This window comes from Syngnathus acus, chromosome 15 (genome assembly GCF_901709675.1).
Source record: "Syngnathus acus chromosome 15, fSynAcu1.2, whole genome shotgun sequence".
NCBI classification, from domain to species: domain Eukaryota; kingdom Metazoa; phylum Chordata; class Actinopteri; order Syngnathiformes; family Syngnathidae; genus Syngnathus; species Syngnathus acus.
In genome coordinates, this window is record NC_051100.1 from 6,463,574 (window position 1) to 6,488,153 (window position 24,580).

The 24,580-nt window shown below is 41.1% G+C and overlaps 2 protein-coding genes across 2 annotated transcripts in view; one reads left to right on the forward strand and one right to left on the reverse strand.

Annotated features, from left to right (window-relative positions):
* The window catches only part of zgc:171482 (zinc finger protein), a 37,876-nt gene extending 28,612 nt beyond the window's left edge, over positions 1–9,264 (reverse strand). Inside the window, exon 1 of the mRNA XM_037271090.1 lies at positions 8,803–9,264. Coding sequence (XP_037126985.1) covers positions 8,803–8,841 — 39 coding nt within the window. The 5' untranslated portion in view covers positions 8,842–9,264. The remainder of the gene's footprint in view (positions 1–8,802) is intronic.
* golga7bb (golgin A7 family, member Bb) overlaps positions 4,803–24,580 on the forward strand; it is a 56,912-nt gene continuing 37,134 nt past the window's right edge. Inside the window, exon 1 of the mRNA XM_037271109.1 lies at positions 4,803–5,532. The gene's annotated coding sequence lies outside the window, so the exon portion shown is untranslated. The remainder of the gene's footprint in view (positions 5,533–24,580) is intronic.

Sequence of the window (24,580 nt, forward strand, 5' to 3'; positions counted from 1 at the left end):
AAAAAGCTGCTGTGAACTTCACTGCAACACCCCGTTCATGTCTTTCTTTCACAATTCGTAGTTTTTTTTTTTTATAAATCGAAATGTCAAATTATGCAGCCAGAATATGAAATATTGAGCCCAGTGTGTGAGCCAATGACCTGTTTAATGACTCACTCACGAGACCAACAAGCTTGATAATTCGAAACCTCATACACTGCAAAAGCACTCGGCAGTGACACTTTGAAGGCTGACATCACAAGCGGCTCACTTTCTTGCTACCCCTTCGAAATATGTGTGCACCAAGATGAACAAGAATCCCTTTTGCGCAGAAGCAATCAAAGGTTCCAGGCTGACTCTGGTAATAAAATAAAAAAAGGAAAGTCTTCAAAGGAATCCAAAAGCTAATTCATTGCATTTGCATTGCAGCGAGTTCCTTTGTGCTAAATACAGCAAACTAATGCAAATAACAGACGGGTATAAACAGAACTCTGCAAAAGAGGAAGACAATGGAGACGCTGAAATAGCTGACACAAATAGAGTATTAGGATTTTTGTATGAAGAAATAGCTTTAATTCAGAGGTGTTACATTCAAAACACCTCTGAATTAAATATATATAATATATATGCATGCCCAGTAAATACACACTTTTTATGGCAACGTAATCTCAGCTCAAAATGAGTTTTTGAGTTAAAATTGAGAGCTAGCATTAAGCGACAGTTGACTTTAACTTTGGAATAACAATGATAAGAAGTCCACCTTTTCTCATTTAAAGTTTTCCAAACTGTAGCCTGACTTTTGATCGGAGCTCAAACTGTCACTCCAAATAACCTTTCCTGGGAAATGACAGTTAACACCTTTGCTCTCAAACTTTTACTGCTCCTGTTCACTGTTCCAAACTTTTCATTCAGTCAGTACCTCGTCTCTCTGTTTGGCCTTCCCGTGGTGCTCGCCTGGCCTCAAGTGTAGTGATTATTCATAAGAGACAGTGCAAGCTGGACTTATCTACTCTCAAGAAAGACCTACTGTACTGCATCTTTGCACTCCGACAGTGGATCGTAGAGGATCATGAACCGAAGCACTCTGATCCATTCTTAAATTATTTATGATCTTTGTGATGCCTATTTGCATTTAAAGCGTTTATTCATCTTCACAATCTGGAAAGTCAAAAAAATGCCAGTCTTGCTGAGTTGCAGGGGAAGGAATTTTAAAAAACACGAATCCATCATTTAGCAGCATACGGAGAATCACCTCTATGCAGTATGTGGGGCAAAACAGGATATTTACAGCAACCATTTGTTCCAGTGACGTAAAACTCCCGAATTCTTTATGTGAGGTAAAATGGCGCTCTTGTGACCCATCGGCAATGATAGTCAAATAAATGCCTTGATTCTGGTGTTCATCTTTTCGATGATGCGCAGCTTTACTACAGTACGCCTGCTTGAGCTAAGACATTATAATACAAACAGTCCATTTGAGAAATAAAAAAACAATAGCAGTTGAACAAAGGTTGCTATTGATATTTATGAATGTCTTTTCATCAGGGGATAAAGCGTTGGAATAATATAACTAAACAATCTGCTCTACTCAGCAGCTCCTTTTGCATTCATCGTTCTCCAAACTCATTCAGACATAAATTAATATGCCATATTTTTATATCAGCAGTGGCATGGGGATTGGAGTTCGGAACATTCTGGAAAATTAAATATTAAAAAAAAAAAAATTATGACGGTGCATTGATACTCCCATGTGCAGTCTCCTTATGCATCTCCTCGGCTTTGTACGAACTCGGCTAATTGTGTCGTGACTAAGTATCCAAAAGAACGTCATCTTCCCACTTGTAAGAGATTGAACAGAGAATCCCAGCTTGTCTTTTCAGCACCTCCATTTATACATTCTCACTTCACAATCCTTGACAAAATGTTCCTCCCGTTGAGGTGTTGTGGTTATTCACTCGCTTAGTGGTATTAATGACAGATTGTCTGCTTGGAGCCACAATGACTCATTAGAGGGTGAATCGGGACTATTTTTATTAGGAGGGGGGTCTAGTTAAATTGAGCCCATCTCTGCCTCCCTGTGTGTTTAGTAACAGACTCCTCGACCCGCAGACTTAATGGGGGGTAGACATGGAGCTGTTATGTTGCTCTAACATATGGGAGAGGATATACTGGATGGCTACAAAACTGCTGGGGTCTCCATATTCTATTAGCGACTAATTGCTTCCTTTTATAGTGTGTTTGGTTGAACTTTTCTGGCAAACTTCTTCGAAGCTGTGGGGCACTTTTAAAGTAGTGCTTTTTACACCCACATTCAATATCACATCTGTATGGAATGTGAAACTCCAGGGGTGCAAACTCAACAAAAGTGATTAAAGAAAAGCAATAAAAGTAACCCTCCCCAAAAATAAAAAGTTATGGAACAGAAATGCAACCGTCAAGGCTTTCTTAGAGTCGCTGTCTAATACCAACACATATTTGTTTTGATAGGTAGCCAGTGAAGTCATCATTCAATATTTTCATGAATATAATCGCCCAGCAAACCTCCCCAAAAAGTCACTCGTGAGCAGTCTTTTAAAAGTTATTGAAAATAAAAAGGTTTCATTTGAGGCACATAATAGCTCAAGCACCGGCTTGGTTAAAAATGAATAAATATTGGATAAAATTGAAATGGGGAAAATTTTGTAATACGTCTCTTGCAAAACCCTCAAGCCTCAATTATTGCATCACCCAATTAGCAAACTGAAACAGGCTCTTTGTGAGGGGACACAAAGCCTACGTGGTGTAATTTATTTGACAGCCTCCCACTTTCTACAAATGCGGTGCTTGAGCTTTAAAGCAGCACTGTTGTAAGCTTATATAAATAGAATCTGTCGCCAGACGGCTGACAAATAATGAAACGCTGTGGTCCTGAGACACGCCCGCGGAGGTCCTTGTAGGATCAACTGTCAATCACAGAGTTCCAATTATGTCATTGTAAATTAGTTGATGTACCTGCAGGAGTTTTCAAAGTGCAGAACAATCACTAAAACATGTGGAAACAAGTCTCATTACCAAATGCCAAGTGCAAGCCTGAATCGATGTATCACAGCACAAATAAAGTTTTTCATATTCTCAATAATGATCAATATTAGCTATAATAGGTATTTTGGACATTGGATTTTCCATCTTTCTATTCCCCATTCGTAATATTCTTTTTGCAAGCACACTATCTCACTCTGCAGTTTATGCAAAATGTGACCTGACAGAGTCAGAGGGCAACGTGCTATTGATAAGTATGAGTTCCATAAGGACACGCTTAGATCAGAGCATCATACATTACCACAGCGGAGTGCATTAAATAGGGCATGACCTTGCAGCACCTAGCATCTATAAATAGCTAACTGTGTGTATGTGATGTCTACTCTTCAAGACATGCAGTAATGTTGCCTTAACTGAATGAAAATCTGTACATGTGTTTTTGATGCTTGTAATTCTTGGCTTGGCTCCTGAGCAGACTGTCTTGATATTTTTTTGTTGATGTTTTTTCTAAGGAAGATTGAGTATGTGGCCATGGAAATATAATGGCTTGGGGCGTCACACCTGTGAGACATGTTCTGTGTCGAAATAATTTGCTTCATTTGTGAACACAGCGTCTTTTGTTACCATGACGACTGAAGGCGGTGAGGTTTTACTGGTAGAATATTGAGAAAGTAGCCAGTTGAAAGACAACAAAAATATTTTAACTTGTGGAACCAGTAGTTTCATACAGTACAGTTTGTTTCTCTTAATGTGCAGAAATGCACCTTATATATAACTCAAATTGGACATTTTTTTCCATTGTTTGGCAACCACTATTCCCACTATTGTGCTCAAGTCTATCCTGTTCATCACAAATGACATCTTGCACCTGACTGGCACTTCATTTTTTGATTTGAGAGCATTTCCTGGCGTCTTCTCGGTGCCGCTCTCTCACGCTGTGAGCTGTGACCAAAATGTCACCGTGTCATCTCCTTTCGCTTGTCACGGTCATCCGTGACATTTTCAAGTAGCACATGTGGCTGGAGCAAATTTGATCATCTATTTTGATATTTGGATGCCTCGTTCTCTAATGCATCCTCACTCTTCCTGGCAACCTGGCAGACGGCCAGTTTCCGAGCACAGTGATGCGGGGAAAGAAAATTGATTTCTAAAGAGCTCTGTCTATTCGGCCCCGGATATGAAATATGCAAGTAGTTATTAGCCCGACGCTGATATTAACATAACATGACAAGCGCATCGAGATATATATTAAAGACGTTCCCGCTGAGCGATACATGAAACGTGATACACTAACATTTGAGTAAACTAATCATTACCAGCGCAACACAATTATGATGATTTCTACTTTGTTTGAGAGAGTGACGTATGGCAAGGTGGACTTGTCGCTCGCGATATATCTCCAGCGTGTACACAACCACAGCGGGCAGCTCCGTATTGCTTATTATGTCGCTATTAATGAACGTAAACTGAGAAAGGTCAAACGGGCCACACGCTGATCTGCACACACGCGACATACACACACATATAAGCGCTGATCCAGATACATTCGTGCAAAAGCTGGCATGCACACAGTCAGCAGAAAGGTCACAGCATACGGTGCCTGTGTGTGTGAGATCTGCTGCCCGTTGCTATGGAGCGGTATGATTTGCAAAGATTCAAACACACACACACCTACTACACACATCATCACATTCTAAAATATACAATCAAATTAATGGCAGGATTAAAATATGAAATATCAATTATTTTTTTCATTTTTTCCCAGAAGCTCAATTATGACACTCATATTGTGTTTTAAATTGGTTATTTTAGCTTTGAGTAGTGAAAGTAATTGTTATTATGATTCCCATATATTTGTTTTCTTGCAAGGGAAGAGAAACAAGTATTGGTGTTTATTTTTCCACATGGACAACTCGCAGATTATTCGAGAGGTGGTGATTATTACAATCGGGGTCATTGAGGAGGAAAAATGGCAATTAACCTCTGATTTCACAATCGACAGAATGATCAATTCATCACCAAATCTACAAATATTTGTGTTCGCCCTCAGACTGTGTTTTTCTTTTCAGGCGTGCATTTGAATGTTTTTATTTTGAGTTCACAGAAGTAAAGCTAGCACTTTTCAAGAGCACGGCTTCCCCGCTAGTCCCTTCAGGGTTGAGTAAATTATGCCAGTTGGTTAATCAGATTCTCCCTCACTTGCACTTCACCACCTCGTGAGAGACAGACAGTGTGGCACAGCGAAAAGGGCTACTTGTGAGTGGCTCGGAGCTCTTCTGCATTATGCACGTGCTAATAAACTGCAGTGATTCATTTTAAATTTGCCCCATACCGCTCGTCCTATTGCTTTCTACGCCTCTGATTGCTAAAGTGCAAAATATAACTCAGTCTGATTCATCTAATTTGTAGCAGGAAAAGGACAAAAAGAGCAAAAAAAAATCTTTATAATGTTTTGTTTTCTTTTTATGACTACAGGAATGTGCTGCCAAAAAGAATCAGCACTCCATCCCTCCTCAGAAGTCCGAATCATGACAAGTAAGTTTACAGTCCACATTAATTCTGCAATTTATGCATTGACTGTACTTTGCAAGACATCATATGACATCCTATTTAGTTCATTTTTTGGGGTATAAATATGTATCTGTAATATACATTTTATATTTAAATCAAATAAATATAGAGAAACGGCAAGAACAGAGTAGATGGTGGAAAACATAGGTATCCATAACATTGTGCAGCCATCATGTGTCAGTCTTCTGTACTGATAATTGGCCTTTAAGATCATACAGTGAGCCTCAACCCAGAAAAACTGTTGACATGCTTCAGGTGCTGTTGTTTGCTGAGAGACAGGGTTCAAATGAGTTCAGCAGATTCATTCATTCATTCAATCATTCATTCATTCACTCGTTTATTTATTTATTTATTTGTCTGCTTAGTATTGCACAATATTGAATCTGTATGCCTTATCGTGCCGAAACAGTTTTCCTCTCCAACCGGATTGTTGACTCTTTTGCCTCGGTTTCTGTTTGTATTGGCGTGTAGTACGTTCATTGGAAATGCAGTCAGGTTTGAGAGGGGACAGACAGAGGAAAAAGGGAGAGCAAAGTGAGCAAGAACAGCATAATGAACCATGTAAGAGTAAAAGATTGTATCTTTGAGAAAGTGGAAAGGGACTCTGGGAATGCACAGAACTGTTGCGCAGATGTAGTAACCACCTGTTCACCTGTGAAGAATTCTCGTGCAAATTACAGTCCTGGAAAGTGAGGTCATAAAAACGATTACGCGCACAGTCTGCATTGTGGAAGTATGTCGGACCCGCTGGGGTCCATGCAGGACATCGGTAAGTGGGCCCCATTGGGTGTCTGTGTTTGAAAGCAAAGTATTCAGGTAATAATAATAATTCATTAAATTTGTATAGCGCTTTTCAAAAACCCAAAGACAGGTACTGGTTCAAGACGTAAGTAAGACGGCGACTACTGGCTACTTCTTATTCTGTCTTAGACACTGTGACACAATAACCTGAATACAATTCAGGTGTAATCGCTCACCAACGCCGATAACTGACAAGGTGGGATCAATAAGCAGATGTACAAACAACAGCGTGACTCCTTGGTTACATTCTGAAAAATAGACCTGCTTTAGCTCAGAAGATTGAGTGCACTAAGGGGAATGAATGTCCTTTTCTGAGGATTGAACCGATGGCTGCTTGTGAAGATAGAAAACAAACGACAGTTGGAGGGGGGGTGTACTCATTCAGTACAATGTATCTGAATGAGTGATATTTATTTACGGCCTCATGTGTGCACGGGCAGCCCTTGTGATGAACAGACAAGAGCAGTGAAAAGGCCATAAAGTGGTATCACATTTCCACAGGCGCGCACTCGACTGGACGCTTGTCCCAAAGTGACGAGTTCTTGCGACTGCAGCAGTTTTAGTGAGACGGCGCAGAAATAGCAAAACAACAAATCTGGCATGCACCTCATCCTCTGTGAGTTTTCAAGTTAACGCTCCCCCTCAGTTTGGTGGTTGAGACAAATGCAGCGGCTCGGCATATTATCCGCTTCATTACCATTAACCAATTAAATGACTCTTTAATACCTTCATTACGTTTTTACCACAGCATGAAGTTGAAATGACGGTTTCAATCAACAAACACGACAGCCTCAATGCAGATGAGTGCAACAAAGCAGTTCCATAATGATAACAATGAATTACCTCCATTGCTTTACAATTGTCTTCGGCATGGTCAACCAATGAGGTTGTCCGCGATTTCAATCTACTGTTTACTGTCTATGATTTAAAATGAATGACCAGAAAGATTCAAACTGCAGCACAATTCTGATCCAGATTCACAAATCCGAAATGTGCTTTAAACTTCGGCAAAAGAATTCTGCAAGTTTTTCTTGAAAGATTCATTTAAGGCGATCCCACATTCAAACACCCAAAGTCAACATTCCCATCTTAACGTCCTCTCTCATGTTTCATGTAAAGCGTCTGAAATGTGCATCACTTTTGCCTTAAACTTTATGTTGCGCACACAGAGCACTGCAAGAACTCCAATAAAAAAAGATCTTATTTAAGGCACCGGTGCTTTTGCCCGTCGTTTAAAATGTTACAATGAACCAAAAAGCCACGAAAGCGTTCCCTCATTCATCTGGCATTCGGGCAAATATTCCCACAGTGTCAGAAAATGCCATAAACTTCATGTTGCATGCATTGAAACACAATATCCCCTGTGAAACGACATGGGAGAAACAGCCAGTCAACTATATATTCTCATTCCACACCACAACAAGCCAGGCTTGCCTTTTTCAATGCACACACTTACATTCAACATAACGAATACTGCAGTGTACAATGTGAAAATGGCGACCACTAATGGAAAAAGATAATACCTGCACGTCTCATGCATATATCTTGATATTATATGCATTAAGCTTTAAAATATGGTAAAATGTAAATAATAAAAAAATAATTGAGGGATTATTGTATTAGTTGATCATATAACAAAGGTAATTTGGATGAATTAGTTTTTTTCAGAAGAGTGTCAAACTAAGAGTTGTTTGCAATAATTAGGAGTGAAGTAGGTCTCAGTTCCCAAAAGGTTGGTGACGCCTGATCTATTATTTTTTTGACAAAGGACAAACACGAACAATGTCATTCATCTCTCATTCATGCAAATATTCAAAGTGTCTGAAATGTGCTCAACTCATTTCCTCATTTATCTTTCATCTTTGTAAAAATAAAAGAAATAATCGTGCTTTTAAAAACAATACCCCTGCAAGAGATCATTGGATAAATTATTAGTGTTTTGAAATGGCAGAAAAAGTAAAAAATCTAAAATCAATATCTGTACTCATCTACCCGTCATTCGCGCAGATAAACACAGAAATAGAAGTTGAAGTTGCAAACATTAAACTAAGCACTCCAAATTTTGTTCTCGTTGCACACTCTCAAAATATCAGTGTCCTTAAACTTTATGTTGCACTTATTTAAACTCAAGACTTCTTCCATGACTACACTTAACCCGTTCATCCAATGCGAGAGGAGACAAAATGTTGAGAATTATTTAACTGTCATTCATAGCACATAAATAACCATAAATACGCGTCATGTGCTTCGTGCACATTTTACACATGCTCATTTACCTGTTAGTCGTGCACACCCACATGGCCAGTGCAGTCCCAGCTGTTACTTTTGTACCCAACTTTGTTGCATACAATTACCCCCGTGAATTGACACATCCAAACTTAAGCATTATTAACCGGCCATTTATGCCACTATATGAATAAGTTGAGCTCTCACCTTGCAGAGAGGACTCCTCTCTTCAATTTCGACAACCATCCGCCAGCCGATTGTCTTCACCGCTGCACCTGCACCGTACAAATCCGTCAACCCGGATTAAACCGCAGCAAAAGCACTTTTATTGTTCCTTGGCAGTCCTCTTCCTGCGTGGAATAAACACGCACGCTCTGAAGTCCTCTCTTGTTGCGCGCTATAGTGAAGCGTGTCCTCTAGCGGCTCCGATTTCTGCTGTGTGCCGCGGAGGCAAGAAGCGCAGCGCCTTGGACATGATCCTCCGCTCGAACACGCGCACCCTCGACTGTAAAGGGGGGGCGGGGGGTGGACTGGAGCCTGGCTGGGAAAATATCCCAGCACTGGCGAGAGGGGGGTGAAATGAAGAGGAGAAGAGAGACGATGATGATGATGTGCGCAGCCTTCACCGGGATGAATGAAAAGACTGAGAGCCCTCGAATCGCGTGCACGGTGCGCGCTCGCGCTTGAGTGTGTGTTCACTTTTTGGATGCAGAAGATGCCACAGTGAGTGGGAGCGTCGGGCCAACGAGTGGGTTAGTGCACCCACACTGATATTAGATGGATTATGTAAAATGATCACAACAGTGGACTGAGTGACTCAGAGTAGTTTGGTGTGCACCCAAACGTCAATTGAATTTACGCACTGTGACCATAGGTGAAAGTATGTCATGACTATATTTAAGGTCAAAATGATTGACCTCACCCAATGTTTACAATGTTGTATAACAGTAAATCATATAGGTTGGGATGTTAGTTTTGTTACTTGGAAATTATCTGTCGTAAGCAATTGTTGTCTCTGTTCAAATCTAAAGCTTGTCTTAAAAATTATTTCCCCATTTAGGATTTGGTTGAACCACAAATAGTACTCTTGCCCTGCCTCACCTACTGACATCTGCATTTTGACCTGCCCCCCCACACCACCCCCATCTTAATGTTCGTTTTTGTAAATTGTGAAGATTCTTACTCTCTAAAATTAGACTCGATGAGCAGAAATCATCAGCACAAAACTTTATGACCCAGAACCTTTATGAATCTTCATCATGATTAACAGTCCATGAGGAGACAATAGTGGTTTTATTTGACCAATGGAGCAAATCCTAACTGCTGCAAATGAAGCAGAGTAAAGAAAGAAGATTACTCCGACATACAAAAAAAAGAAAAAAATCCAAGACTGGCTAACAATAGCCACTCCAAGACTGAATGTAGATAGCAAAAATGACTTTATGCTGTCTGTTTTATACACTATATACATATATTTCCCGTTTGAGCAGTCTAAAATCTACTTGAACTGCCAAATCTCTGCATGTGGGCTCATTCGTGGGAAAATGGGCACTCATTACAAGCTTTCAGAGGCTTTTGACGGTGGCCTTCGCTGGCGCTTTGCGGCTCAGACGATGCGCTCAGGCACACACGATCACGGACACATGAGGAAGCTAATACCCCCGGACCCACTGACACAATGCACACCGACGAGATGAAAGGGCCAATTTATCAAACCACCAGCTCAGGCACGCCCGAGGACGTTTAGTGCCAGCACCGGTCTAAAGAAAGCGGGCAGGAAGTGTGTGTGTCTGTGTGTGCTTCTTCATTTTTCTCCTTGTTGAAGTCAGTCCTCCAAACATAACATGCACTGTTGCCTGTGGCCAACTGTGCCCCAAGTAAGCTTCGTGACAAAGGCTTTTGGATTTTATTTTAAGCGATTGTCAGGTTTTTTTGGCCTATTGTGTGATTAGAGGTGTGTTTGGACCCGGAGAGAGAGAGAAAGACGGTAATCTTGCTATTCCACGTGAAAGCACAAGGTCCGTGTTCGTCCAGCATGGGCTTTGGAGCATTTACAAGCCCAAACGATGAGATGCGTGAGAGAACCGCAGCGGAAGCTTGCTCGACTGGAGTAAAAGAGCAATGGCGCATGGCATGGCTATATTATTTGTTTGAAACCACAAAGGAGTGTTGTACAAGCATGTGAACACTGCACCGCATGTATATTTGATGTAGACACTTAAGAAACCACAAAAAGATAGATTCTACTTTGTTTTAGTATGCCTGTGATAGCGATTGGTGTCTTTGCTGTCCTTGTGAGGCAAAATCATCCAACAATATATTTTCTTTCGTCTTCTCCTATTAGGATGACGAGTGTGTACAACCATGCTATTGTATTTATCACAGTCGACTGATAAGATGAAAAGGTGTTTTGAGGATACGCCGAATAATGAATACATCAGAATGCTCAGCGATACATACAAAAGCCACCCCTCAAAGGTAGTGTAAAAACAAAATCTATTCTCATTGCACATGAAAAAAAACAACACCAGTGGCTCCATTACACATGAAACGGGGCGTAAAAGCAAAGGCGCACACGTCAAGGGTAAAGGCAGCAGAGAATAAAGTGATGCACCAGATTTTTACTCGTGGCCATACACTAACTACATCGCCGAGGGCCTGTTCATATTTAGATACCATAAGAAGCGTGTTTATGTATGGGAGGTTATTTCAAAATGTATTAATTTTTATATACATATGATGGGACCAAAATAGCAAGCCTTGGCTTCAAGAATAATAACCCCAAATGTATTTAACATAAGTCGAGTGGATAATTTACACCCCCCCCACCCGTTCCCGCAACACACGCATACTCAGAGGTGCTGCTAAATGACTGTAAAGTAATATCATGCTGCAAAAATAGACTCAAGCTCTCTTTAATAATGTGTTTATAGGCAGAGGGTGATTCAAAGAAGCAGGTTTGATTTCATTGACATCAGCAGCTCTCACACTTGGCTCACTGACATTCCAACACAGTACAAGGTTAAGGCACATTTGTCATCACGTTGGACACTCGACAAGGCAGCCCAATGAAGAAATCTAATCTTCTAATCTTTCTTTATTTCCAGCACAGCCAAAACATATCGAATGCATTTTAACACCACCCTTGTACTGCAATTTTAAAATCAAAAGATATTTGCATGACTCATATCAACATTTTGACCAGGGTGTCTTTTAGATTGTTTGTTTTGTCACATGGTGACGTGAAACTGACGTCCGCTGACCTCAAAGCACAGCCCCGTGCAAATATGACTCACGCTGATGAGGCAGGCAGGAGTCTGTCAATCACACGACCTAAACACCGTACCTGTCACCTCATGTGTGCTGCTGCGTTTATATGACGACGACAACAACACCTGCACAATGTGAATATGCATGACAGTCTGTCTGCTGGCATTTTGGAGAGTGCTGGAATGACCATAAATCAATTCAATGACCATATTTCACACCATAGATTGAATATGATTATTTTAAAGTAACACTGTTTAATTTTTTATTTGGCCCTATGCTTATTTATATATTTACTTAGGAGGCACAGTGATGTATTTTTTTTTTCCCATCACAGTGGTTTAGTAACTAAACCACTGTGATGAAAACTAAACTTTAGTATTTGACTTTACCCATCTGCTGCTGTATACTGCCACCTAGACGTGGGATTGCCACATTGCATTTCACAAGCAACCTAAGAGCTATTTAAAAAAAAAAAAAAAGAAAAAAACCTCCCTGAGACGGTTTTAGCAACATTACTGTTTTTTTTTTATACAGTGTTCTACTTTTGGATGTCGTTAGTCGTAACTAATCTTGTGACCGGCAAACGTAGGTCTGTGAATTTTTCCTGTGATTTTTGAGGTTGTACAGGTTATTTGAGTAACATACATACATTGTACCTATGATTTTATTATTGAGTATTATTTTAGTTGTTAGAGTTTAGCTATCGTAATTAGTTTTCTGCTTTACCCTTGATTGTTTTAATACTTATTTTCTTATATACTTAAAATGATAAATACACCAGACATTTTTCTTTATGATTTTTGAGTTTTGTCTGTGTTAAATTTTATAAACTCAATCCAAACATTTTCTTGAAAGTATAAAGACACATGTATACCAAAGATTAATTTAAGTTACAATCCAAATCACAGTAACTCACATGAACTTCATGATTCCAAGGTTTGCCAAAATGCTATTAATTGCTCTTGAGCTGTTGGGTGCATTTGGAGTCACAGGGTGGCAGTAGAGACTCTGCCTAATCAGTCTAACATCTGACTCAGCAAAGAAACAGCCTGGGGGAGGTTCATAAAAAATGAGAGCGACTAAGTTGAAACATCAGCAAGTCTTTACGATGCACATTCAGTTGAGTGCTTCCATTTAAACTTACATTAATTAAAGATATGGTGGCCAGAGATGGCACGCCGGAGTTTCCCTACTCGGAAATCACTTGGAGTTTTGATTTACGCCATCTTTTCCCCCTGGCTGCCCATAATTGCATCCATTACTTGCAAATGACTCAATGCTCATTACAGATGTCTGCCTGAAATTGAGATACTTCGCAGTGACTCGATGAGTGTCTGCCTGCGCTTGTGAGCTCATGTTTGTTAGAAAGAATTTGGGGAAGGCCTCGGAGAGCCTTAGTAAATATATGATCCAATGATCAAACATGTTAATTTTCACTTCCTGTGTGGGCACAGGCCAGGTGTCCCAATACCTTTGTCCCTTTTGCTCTCCATAAAACACTCACTTAACAAAGAGATGATGCATCTTAAGCTAGATAATGAATGAGTCAACACGGACCAAAACAGGAAGTGATCTATTACCTTGTACATGTTTCCTTAAAATCTCCATAAAACAACTCAAAAAATGAAATCATCTACTCAAGGAGGAAGTTGGCAAAAAGAAAACACTGAGCTCAGCCCGCACCGACCACAAGAGCAAAAGCTAAATCAAATGAAAGCCGAGACAGACTAATGTTTTGTTGGCATCGCTTCCCCTTTGCTTTATTTCCATCCTGGTATCCTTGTTATGGATCTTTGAGGGGATTAAGAATAAAGCCACTGGTGGATCATGTCATCATGTGCAGCGGAATAAGGATACAGGAAATCAATGTCCAAGGAGCTTAGGTTGACCTCCATGTTGATGTGTTTTGGAGTATGTCGGAGAAAGGGGTGAAAAGTACACGCAAACAAAAGGTAGAATGTAAAGAATTGTGAGGCAGATATGGAAACCAAGTATTCAATGTGATGCCCAGTCCCCTCATAACATTGGGCACCCTAAAAAAGTAGAGAATATGCTCAAAGAAAACAAAGCCATTTGGGTTCTGTTCAAATATTCAATATTTCATCTTGGATCTGCTGTATGAAACGTTTCAATAACTCTTGTGAGCATGCTCGCTACACACAGCGGTCCTTCAGGTCAGCCAAATGGCCGAACAGAACGTTTAATAGTCCGCCACATTCATTTAAATAAGGGATGGAAGTGGCCATCAAACACAATTACCGCTGAGGCCTACACACACATACGTAGTCCTACCGCAGTGTTGTATGTGTGCTTTGTGCGACTGTGACGGAAGAATGTTATTCCACTAATTCAATATCCATAATTTCCTACACTTTTCTACTTGGCCTTTGCCAAGACATGATTGACAGCTGTGCCAAGTTGTTTCTCTCAGAAGTGCTCTTTTGTGTGAGCGTGTTTGGCACCGGCTCAGTGGGCCTGCTGTCATTGATTTATGTCTTTCAGGTGGACACACAGCGGGGAAAATGTGAGATGATATTGAGATCAGCATGTCATTTATGTTTGTGAGTCTACTAATGCCTCTCAGGTGAGCGCAGATCTGCAAGCGGAAATGCTGCCGTCTTTGTGTGCGATGTGGCTGCGAGCGCATCTGTAAAAGTCAACTTGTGTGCGTGCCCTGGGAATGGCGCATATTTCATACTGACGTCTTTTGGAGCAAGTAGCACTCTGGAAGATGTTCAGCTATTTGGAAAAGAACATCCGCCTGCATCGTAGTTGAAAGGATGGTTGCCGAGATTGATGCGAACGTTGATTATAGAGGATGCGGTGGACATTGAGGTCAAACGCAATTTATTCAAGGCTTCTGCTCCACCTTCCGTTTGTTCACATTTCCCAGGGAGATTAAGGCGAATAATTTTTTCCACAGTCAAATTATCAATACAAACCCTTTTTAGTGTGCAGCAACATTTGAATCCATTTTTAAAAAAACAAATTAATCATTTTACTGTAATTTGTTTTCTTGGTCATGGTACGTATTTGTTGTTTAGCGGCACTCAAAATACATTTTGTCCATCCATCCATCCATCCATCCATCCATCCATCCATCCATCCATCCATCCATCCATCCATCCATCCATCCATCCATCCATCCTGGCACACACTCGCATCTCATAAAGTGACCTAAACTACAAATGTATGGTTGATTGGTCGCCGACCTGGCATCACTAACATCACTATACGCTCGTTAATCCACTTGCAGCCTTTTGGCCCGTCTTTCGGAGTCCAGGTGGCGGAGCATGTGTTGACCTCCACGGGCCGCACTATTGACTCGCCTCAGGCCCGGAGATCTTTGTTAGATCTCCAGATGTGCTCGTTGGGGCCCGGTTTATTAAGTATGTGATAAAGGGCCAACTGGACCCTGCCCAAGAGAACATAAATGCACGGGTGGGGCACGGCTACGCCTCGTATAAATTGCATGAGCTGAATGGATCAGGGTGTTGCTGCATTTTCATGGATAATGATGAAGTGCTGTTCTGCCATGCAACAGAACTAATCCAATGTCATATTTATTTCTGATTTATGGGTAAACTACACCACAGAGTTCTGGATTGTGTCAAAGCTACAAGCGTGTCTCTTTTGCAGAAAAATAGTAAAGCTAGTAATAATTTTTCAACATCATAGTTTCTTCAGTTTTAAGAACACAGGACACATATAGGAGTGGGGTCACACTTTGTGCAAGACAAAAACGCATTGTTCCATGTTACCTCGACACGCACACAGATATTCACAGTCATGCACACACAGGAATGCCAACTATAACAGAAATACATCAAGAAAGGTAAGATTTACAGCTGCACTGTGTGATATGACGCCAGGCACTTCTTCGGAGGTCTGCAGGTTATGTTCTCCATGACCCGGCCAATGGAAAGACTCAATGTGTATGCATAGTTTCCTGTCACATCTTGGAATTGGGAACTTTTTGACCTTCAAAGTGGGTGAACTCTGAGAAGACCTATTGAGCTTTGCTTTTTTGCTTTTTAACAGGTTAGTTACTAATTCTCTTCAATTCCCATGTAAAGCATATTTTCCAAATTTGCAATGTTGAAAATTCACAGAATTTTCCAGTACTACAAAAATGTGTGTGTGGAGAGTAAAATAAAGATGTCAGTGTGCTTTTGCACTGTCCATGATGGTCTGCCAGGCCAGCCAAGGCTCCCATGGGGGCAGTCCATAAAATGGCAAAAAGACACACACACACAAACACACACACTTGGCTTTTCTTTCCAACCAATCACCATATAGACTTTCCCCTATGACATATTCTCCTTCTCTTATTTACTCAACAGCATCGCCATGGCAACAACTGGTGTTTTGGAGGTTGTTTGTCAAGGGAATGAAATGAAAAAAGTGTGTCAAGGGACACATGAGCCAATTCTAGTGACCCTCATTTCTTCCACTGGCAATGCAGGAAATGGAAGGAGTAGGGGCCGGGTGGACTGAAGGTGAAATTAAAGGTCAGAAAGTTTGCAAGTTCTTGCTGATGTATCTCTTTACTGGTTGATGAGGTCAGTATTCCATAAGTTCGATGATTCATATATTGCACGCACTGACCCTGATGGTGATGCTGTAGCTGCACCGAGCATCCCAGCTTGCCAATATTTGTGCAACATCCAACGGCCATACTCAAGATGGTATAATAAAAACATAAACTTTGCCGGGCTTTAAAAACACCAGAAGAGGGCAGTCCTGTGTAATCTACTGTATGTCCCATACAAAGGCCCTGATTTAATTATAGTAGTTATAGGTTAATATTAGTTTGATTAGTGTGTGTAAAGGGTAATCCCCTACCCATCAAAGAATGTGTGGAACGTGCACAGGCTAAAAACTGAGCCAACCCAGAGGTGACAGCTCTGGACTTATCAGCCACTTGCTTGACACATCGAGATTCTCTTGATCTCAAAGGGTGCCGTCCAGATGCTTTTGCTCATCTTTTGGTGAGTAGATCGCAGCGAGGCGCGACGCTGATGGATGTCAGGCAACCTCTCGGTTCTCATCAGATTAGTGGCCGTTTAAATCTTTTCGATAGCTGTGCGGCGAGCATGCAAACAGAGCTGGCATGGATCAGCTTCAAAGGGTCGGCTGATGTGATGAAACTGTACTTCAGTGTGAGAATGTTAATGATCAGTGCTGGCAGGAGGATTATATATGTATATATAGGGAGAGAGAAGCATGTGAGAGCGTGTGAAAAAACTGCAGTGGGTGTCCGCAGTCGCCTTCAAACAAAGTAACCGGGCTGCTAGTTCAAGTAGAGTAGTGAGAGATAAGCTTTTTCAGGCATGTAAATGTGCTGTGATAATGACACCAATTAATTAATTAAACAAAAATTAATAATCAAAAACAATGAATGACATCCAGTTTTAGGTAGAGCTGCGATTGGTATCCATCTATAATGGGATGCCAAAAAGTGATTTGGGGCCGATCATATTATTCTTTAGATAAAGTGAATCCAAGCGTATTTGCAGTTTGCCGTTCACATATTCGCCTAGATGCGTTTTTTTTTTTTTTGGCACCTAGCTTCCATTATTCCTGGAAAACTCATCTATTTGCTGTTTTTATGCTCAAGCCACACATTGAAAGTGATTCTTTGGCGCCGTCTTGGTCACACGATTCCTGCAGAGATTCATAAAAGATTATGCATTCTTTTGGGTTTCAAGGTGGCAAATAGGAAAACTAAATTGACAACCACAGAATGGAAACCAGCTTATGCCAGTATAAGAAATCATTGGATCCACTTTGCAGACTTAATAAGACATCAGTATGGCATTGGTGTACAATTGTTTCAAAGTGAGACCTTCTGAGTTGGGTGTGTGGTTTTCTTTCTCAGGGCCATTTACTGTAGATGAGGAATTATGAATGGGATGGTTTTCAACACCGTGGCAACGGTTTGGACTGAGACGGAGAGAGACAGCCAGAAATGTAGAAAAAAGAGAAAGTGGAAAGAAACACTGAGGATTTATGACGTCTGAGCCCTCATGTGAGAGCGCCTCACCTCTGACAGGCAAGGAAATACTTCTCCAATCTGTGTCCCTGTTGACACCAGCGTGTTAACACACACACATGTACACACACAGGCCACCCTCGCTTTCCCTACGTCCAATGTGTGGTAATGATGCAGCTCAATGAAAGTGCTGAGAGAGGTCAAGTCGAACACGAAGAGACAGCGAAACGTGGGAGTCCCAGCCTATGGAAAATGTGCGCTCCTCTTCGTCTCCTTCACGCTCCTCCTGAGAGGAGCATGGTGTTCCAGGAAGTGCAGGGGTTAAGAACACACCGTTTGGACGCCGACCTCTCACCCCTGGTTAGCGTTGCGTAGCCGCTAAGTGGTTCTCTGTGACTCCTCCACTCCTGTTTCTCGGGCCATTTCACACAGTAGCAGCGGTCCTGTTGTATTTCGTTTGTCACGTAGGCCCGATTTTTTTTTTTGGGTGAAGAATTAACAGGATTACAAAAGTTCAGCACCCAACATGGGGGAACGAATGCGCTGTCGTGCAGCATTTAATGTCGCCAACGAAAGCTGAAATCATTGTAGGTTGTGATTAGGTGTCATGCGTGTACTTACGTTATCCTTTTTCCCACATTTACTATAACCCTGTAAGATCTCGTCACGTCCTATATTAGAAAAATGTAATCATTGCTGGAGACTTACAAAGAGGATTAACATTCCTGGCTCTCCAACACTCAGATGTTTCCCTTCTCCCTCCCGCTGCTCTCGCTTTGCCCTTTCTCCCTTTCTTCCGTCCACTTCTTGCTCCTTTTTCTCATTGCAAGTCACTTCTCTCCAATCAAGTCCTTATTTCCGCAGTGCTGCAAGCTACAGGTTCACATGAGATGGCCGCCTAATGTCCTTTTCTGTCCTCAATTCTTTTCCTTTGTTTGTTTGAATGAGTGCAGGAAATGGGGAAAATTGTGTTTGTGTGGGACTTAAGCTGTAATTAAAGCAGTTAGGCATGGAAGCTTCCAGGAGAAAAAAACAGTCGAGATAAGTTTGTCACAATCCATATTTTGCTTGCTTTGTAATCACTTTTTTTACATTCAACCAATTATAATGATTGACGTTTTAAGCAAGTAAGTCATGTCATTAGCGTTAGCTCTCTTTCGACCTAATCTGCCTCGGTGTCCAAGCAGCCATCATCAGCCCCTAAGTTGTTCCTCTCCACCTATCATCGACAACCATTAAAGTGCTGATAAACCACCTGCTCTTACTCAAACATGTACATACTGTAGGCACGTCTTCAAGGTTAAGCTTTCGTGTTTGGGAATGCCCACAATGTTCCTTTCATACACTGAACAGGTATATTGTAATTGCCAACCTTTGCCCGAAAACTCAAGCACACACCCAAATTGATTACCATTTGTTATTGACCATGACCGGCCATTAGTCACATATACAAATGTATACCTTTCTGATACGGTATCTTCTCGAAGAGCATTTACCTGTTGCCCGGAGGCTAATAAAGTCATCAGCCTGGTGCGACAGCTTGACTTATTGCTCAAATTCTATCTCCACCACACTGAACACACACATCCATCTGGCCATTGGTTTGACATTGACGACCTGACCCGCTTTGGGTTTTTTTTTTTTTACAACCCAACTTGATGCTGGATGATGCAAACACAATTTGGTTCGCAAAGCTTCCAGTTGGACTATTTTAAAGTAGAAATCCGAGACATGCTTATTTGAATTCAGCCAGTTAGCTTTTTTGGCAGCTTAAGGTGATGTGAAAGACTCTCACAGCCTCTGATGTTGTTGTGTTACTGTTTGCCTTGGGAGAAACTTGCAAAATTATTCTGAGCCTTCAATGAAATCAAGCAGCTGGCTGTGAACTGACTAACTGTGCAATGTTAGTGCCTGGTAAACACGCGTCCACACATCAGTGATGAATTTGTAAGATTCGAGTGGAGCCCAGAGGTTAATTACAGGCGTGTACGGGCGCATATATGCGTTGTGTACATTGTACATGCGTGCTGACTCCCGAGCTTATCTGTCAATCTTTAGATAAGTCAATGCAACACAGGTTGAGCGTTGTGTGATGCGTTTGCTATGGGAAACGGTTAATTTGTTGACTTGTCCCTCAACATCAACAGAGGTGCGAGCGGCGGGTCGATGGGTCGATAGAAAAGGAGGAAAGGAAGGTGAGGAATGTCAAGGCAAGACTGCCCTGCCTTAATGTCCATGCTAAAAAGTGATTCAATTCAGCCAAGTTTACATTCCACGTGTGATCTGGAACTTATTAGGCAAGAAAGAAATCTGTTAGAAGACCCGGTAAATCTTCCAAACATGTTTATGGAGATTTCAGCAAGGATGGGACTTCATAGACCAAGGTTAATATAAATCCGGCCCGATGTTTTGGTGGCAATCCAAACTGTGAGTCAGACTATTTAGCTGGTGAATGCTCAAATTTGGGAGCTTTTCTCCCTGGCTTGGTCCCCTGGGTAGTGCCACTGACACATGCAGGAAGGCCAGCTCATCCCAGGCTTTTGTGTGCCGACATTAGCAGAGATTTGCCGGTCAATGGCCAGGCTTGAGAGTGATAAGTGTAAAGTAGTTGTTGTGTCAACTTCCAGGAAGAAGGACTAATGGACAATACAGAGTAAGAACTAATAATGCAGCCGGGTGGCCATGAAGAATCTGCTTACACAAGGGGGCTAAATCCCCTTTCACTCGTGATACACATTCATTGGGGAAGTATTTTCCTTTTGACTAAACTTCGTAAGCCACATGGTGATGGCCTTGGATTCAATGTGGAAATGCAACCAAGCGACCAAAATTATTCAATTGGTGTGCCATCTCAATTTACTGAAACATTATAGTCTATGATGAATGCTAGCCAAAAACATGTATTTAAATTAGAACTCCATATTTGCCATAATTGCGTAGAGTTCATCTCAGGCTGCCATAATCGTTCAGTGTAAATCCAACAAGCACCAAATGATGACTTCTTGATTATAAGATGGCGTTGACAGACCAAGTTTGAGGCTCCATGGAGACTGGCAAGAAACCAGCTTGTTTCAGATTCTGAAGGTCAGTATCAGCGCTCATGTCATCATTAGTCCCTCAAACTGACGACAACGTGATGACTGCTTCTCTTCTCGGGAGTGCCTATGAGCTAGATTAAGAAAGAGCTATTGCTGAAAGACTGTAAATGTTTAGCAAGTCACGGTTAGCACGCCAGATTCATTTTAACCTCAGTAGCTTTAAGTTTGCAGCCTTGGAATCCTACATGACTTTTTGTCACATAATCATCTTAACACATTACTGTTTTTTAAAATTATTTGAAATGCTGGATTAGTGCTTTCTTTGACTTTCATTACACAACCTAATCCTATGATCCATTTGGTTAAGTCAAGAACCCATTTTTCCCCCAAAGTGATGCAAGTTTGTCACATTTTCCATTGATTGCCTATAAGAGGTTTTCTTCCTCGTGAGGCAATAAATACTGTTGATGTCATGAAACGTCACAATTCATTACATTATTGATGTTGATATTAAGGTGGTTCCCCAATTGATTAAGAAAACATATGTGAGGTGCTCTTATTGGCATTTCTCTTTGTAAAATCACAAACTCACATGGATCCAATGAAGCCGAATGACATCTTCCAGGAGGTTCTGCCTTCTGTCTATCATCATTTAATCTATGATCCTTACCAAAAGAGACACTGATGCAGTCATGCATAGATAAACAAAAGACAGCAGCGAAGAAAAGAATAAATAAAGCCTTAGGGAAAGGGCAGAGAAGAGGTTGAGCGTTTGTGGATAGAAAACTGATCTGATTGGAATAACTTGTGCTTGTCTTGGCCAGAAATTCATATGGGAGCAATACTATAGCTAGTCCTTCCATCCAGAATGGATTAAAATGTTTCCAAAATCATGTAAGGTCAGAACTTGAAAAAAAGAGGGCAAAGGTTTTACATTTGGCTCGATTTTGCAAGGTGGAATATGAATGGTGCTGTAATGACATGTCAGATAATCCAATAATTGCCAATCATGGTCACACCCTGAAAAATGTCACAGTTGAAGACTCTAAAAACTCTAAAAAAATAAATAAAATAAAAATGTGAGAGGTATGTAGAACTTTGTTGAGGAGTGTTCAATTTTCACGCTCCAATTTCCAGTTTTATTTCTTGCGTGGCTAAAATGTAGCGAAAACACACTTTGGTTAAGGCATGAGTGGCCCCTCCCCTACAGAATAGAAATTTTAGTGTCTTTGTTTGCAGCGGCAAAAGGGAAGTAAGTTACCGTCTATCATATTTTCAGGCTCCGTTACTTGGAATTAAATGTCCATTTGTAATCCTGCGCAAAGAACCACATGCTGCTTCACCAGGCATCTTTACCTGATTACATCACACGATTTTCTGTAAATTCCCATTGTGTTTTTCACTGACCTTCCAGTAATGAGCATATGCAGCTTGATATCATAAACTCCCAAAGTATTTCCAAATCCCACCGCACGCTATTTATAGATGTCAAAAAGTGGACATGTCCAGACAAATCTGGACGTCGGTTCAACTAGCTGTGATATAAAGCAGAAGCATCGCTCCAACACATTGCAAAAATTGGACTCACAACTGTTTGGCACAAGTGGTGATACATGTTACAGATTTGTTTACTGTCAGCACATTTCCTTGGTTTTGGAATTGTTGTTGTTTATGTGTTCCACTTAAAGAAGCAAGCATTTGTCTTCCAAGATTCTTCTGTTCTACTTACACACCTGTTTTTCCTCTCCGTCCCCGGTCAGTTTGTTGAATTCAATTTCGACATCCTGGGGGTGGCTCAATCTGACCCAGACCACACAGTCCTAACATCCCATGTTACAAACCAACACATTTTTTTTATGATGAAAGTTAACCTCCTGTGAAAAAGACTTGGCCAATATCACAGTTATGCCAAACATGTGCTGCGCTTTTCGAATCTTGGATCGTTTTATGACCATAAACAGTCCAAGCGGGATGAAGCGATCCAAAAGATTGCTGCTTGGACGTGATCCTGGTATGGGGTTATTCTTTCGGGCAGCGGGAGAAAGTACAGACTGTTTTTTTGGGTTGGTGAGTGATAGGATGATTAATAGGATTGAGGTATTGCTGTCCGTATTGGCACCAAGAACAAAGTCACCAGGGAGTATTAAAGGCCGCGATGCAAATGTGTGGTAATTTATTGCCGAACGTATTGCTTTCTTTCCAAGATGTCATCAAATTTCATGCATCACTTTCACATAAATCATATTGTTTGGCTTCAAAAACTCCCAATCACCCCCATTGTTGTAGCTTAATCCCGCTGGAAGGAGACGTTTGAGTCTTAGTTGTAAAAGAGACGTTGCATTATTTCAGTGGCTTGTGCAATGAATGTCAAGGGAGTTTGCATGTGCAAAATTTGGCAGATGTTTGTGTGTCAAGTAAAAGAGAGCAAGGTAATGATGCAGCCATCTTTTATTGTTAAATCAAGGGTAAGGAAATAAATCTTGCATTGTAGCTGTCGAAAAGGATTAGGATTTTGAAATGTGTCACTCAAGAAAAAAAAAAAAGACCTGTAAAGATCATTACAATGAAAATAACGGTGTGACTCATCAATGCTGCAACAAGTAGCGCACTGCTTGAGTCAACATGTTCCATAATCTTGTGGGGATGTTGGATAGTTTCAATCTCATTTTATTCATGTAACTATTAGGTCCAAAATTAGACTATCAATGTATCATCATGTCTTGCAAAATTCAAGGACACAGAAGTGGGCCTATTCACGTCTGGTTACCCTAACAACATCTGATCATAATAAACAAAAGTCAAGAGTCTGAAAGAAGGAATCTTCACAAATCAAATCCAGAATTTCTCATATATTTGGTCAAAGGTCAGAGGTTAGTAAACGAGCATAGTTTTAGCAGCTTCGTCGTCTGCTTGACTTTACTTTTTGCCGACACACCGATTTTTTTTTTGTTTCCAAAGGGTACATCAATCACAAACCAGAAACACGTCTTTGCTCGCGACTAGTTGTTTGTCAGTGCATCCTGGCATCTGTATGAATGTTGTGATTTTTAATTTCAAGATGTGCAGCAGCGGTGTCTGCGTGCTTTCCATGCAGCTATAAATCTCCACACTGACATGTTGGTTCAGTGGGGAAACTGCAGGTTTGGGACACCCTGATGGCCTCCACAGATGGTTTCAAGACCCTTCCCATGGCACTCCCCCTACTCCACCTATTAATTTATTCATTTTCCACTGCAGACACACAGAGGCCAGTGTGATTGTTTCCAAAGCTTCTAGTCCCAGGAGGGCAGCTTGGGTGTTTTCTTGCCGTCCATTGCCCCATTACAGTCCTCTTCTTCACTGAAGGATTTGGGTAAATGTGCTTGCTTCTGTTTGGCAAACCTCACTGACTGTCTCATTTGTTTTGGTAGACAATTCCAAACATGTGGAGTAGAGACATTAATAAATGAATAGATTCCTCATTGTTGATGAAAAGATAAAGATAAAATGGCATCAGTATGACCTTTTTAAGGATCTATCAATTATGAATAGACAATGTTAGTGGCTCACGAAGAGAGCCCAGAGGTACACCATTATTACAGGTGACCTAGACCGTGATCCCATCTTTCAACTTACCTGTGAGGAGTGATAGATGATGTTGAGAAGGAGCTGGAAGCAAATGCCACCTAGTAACAAAAGCTAC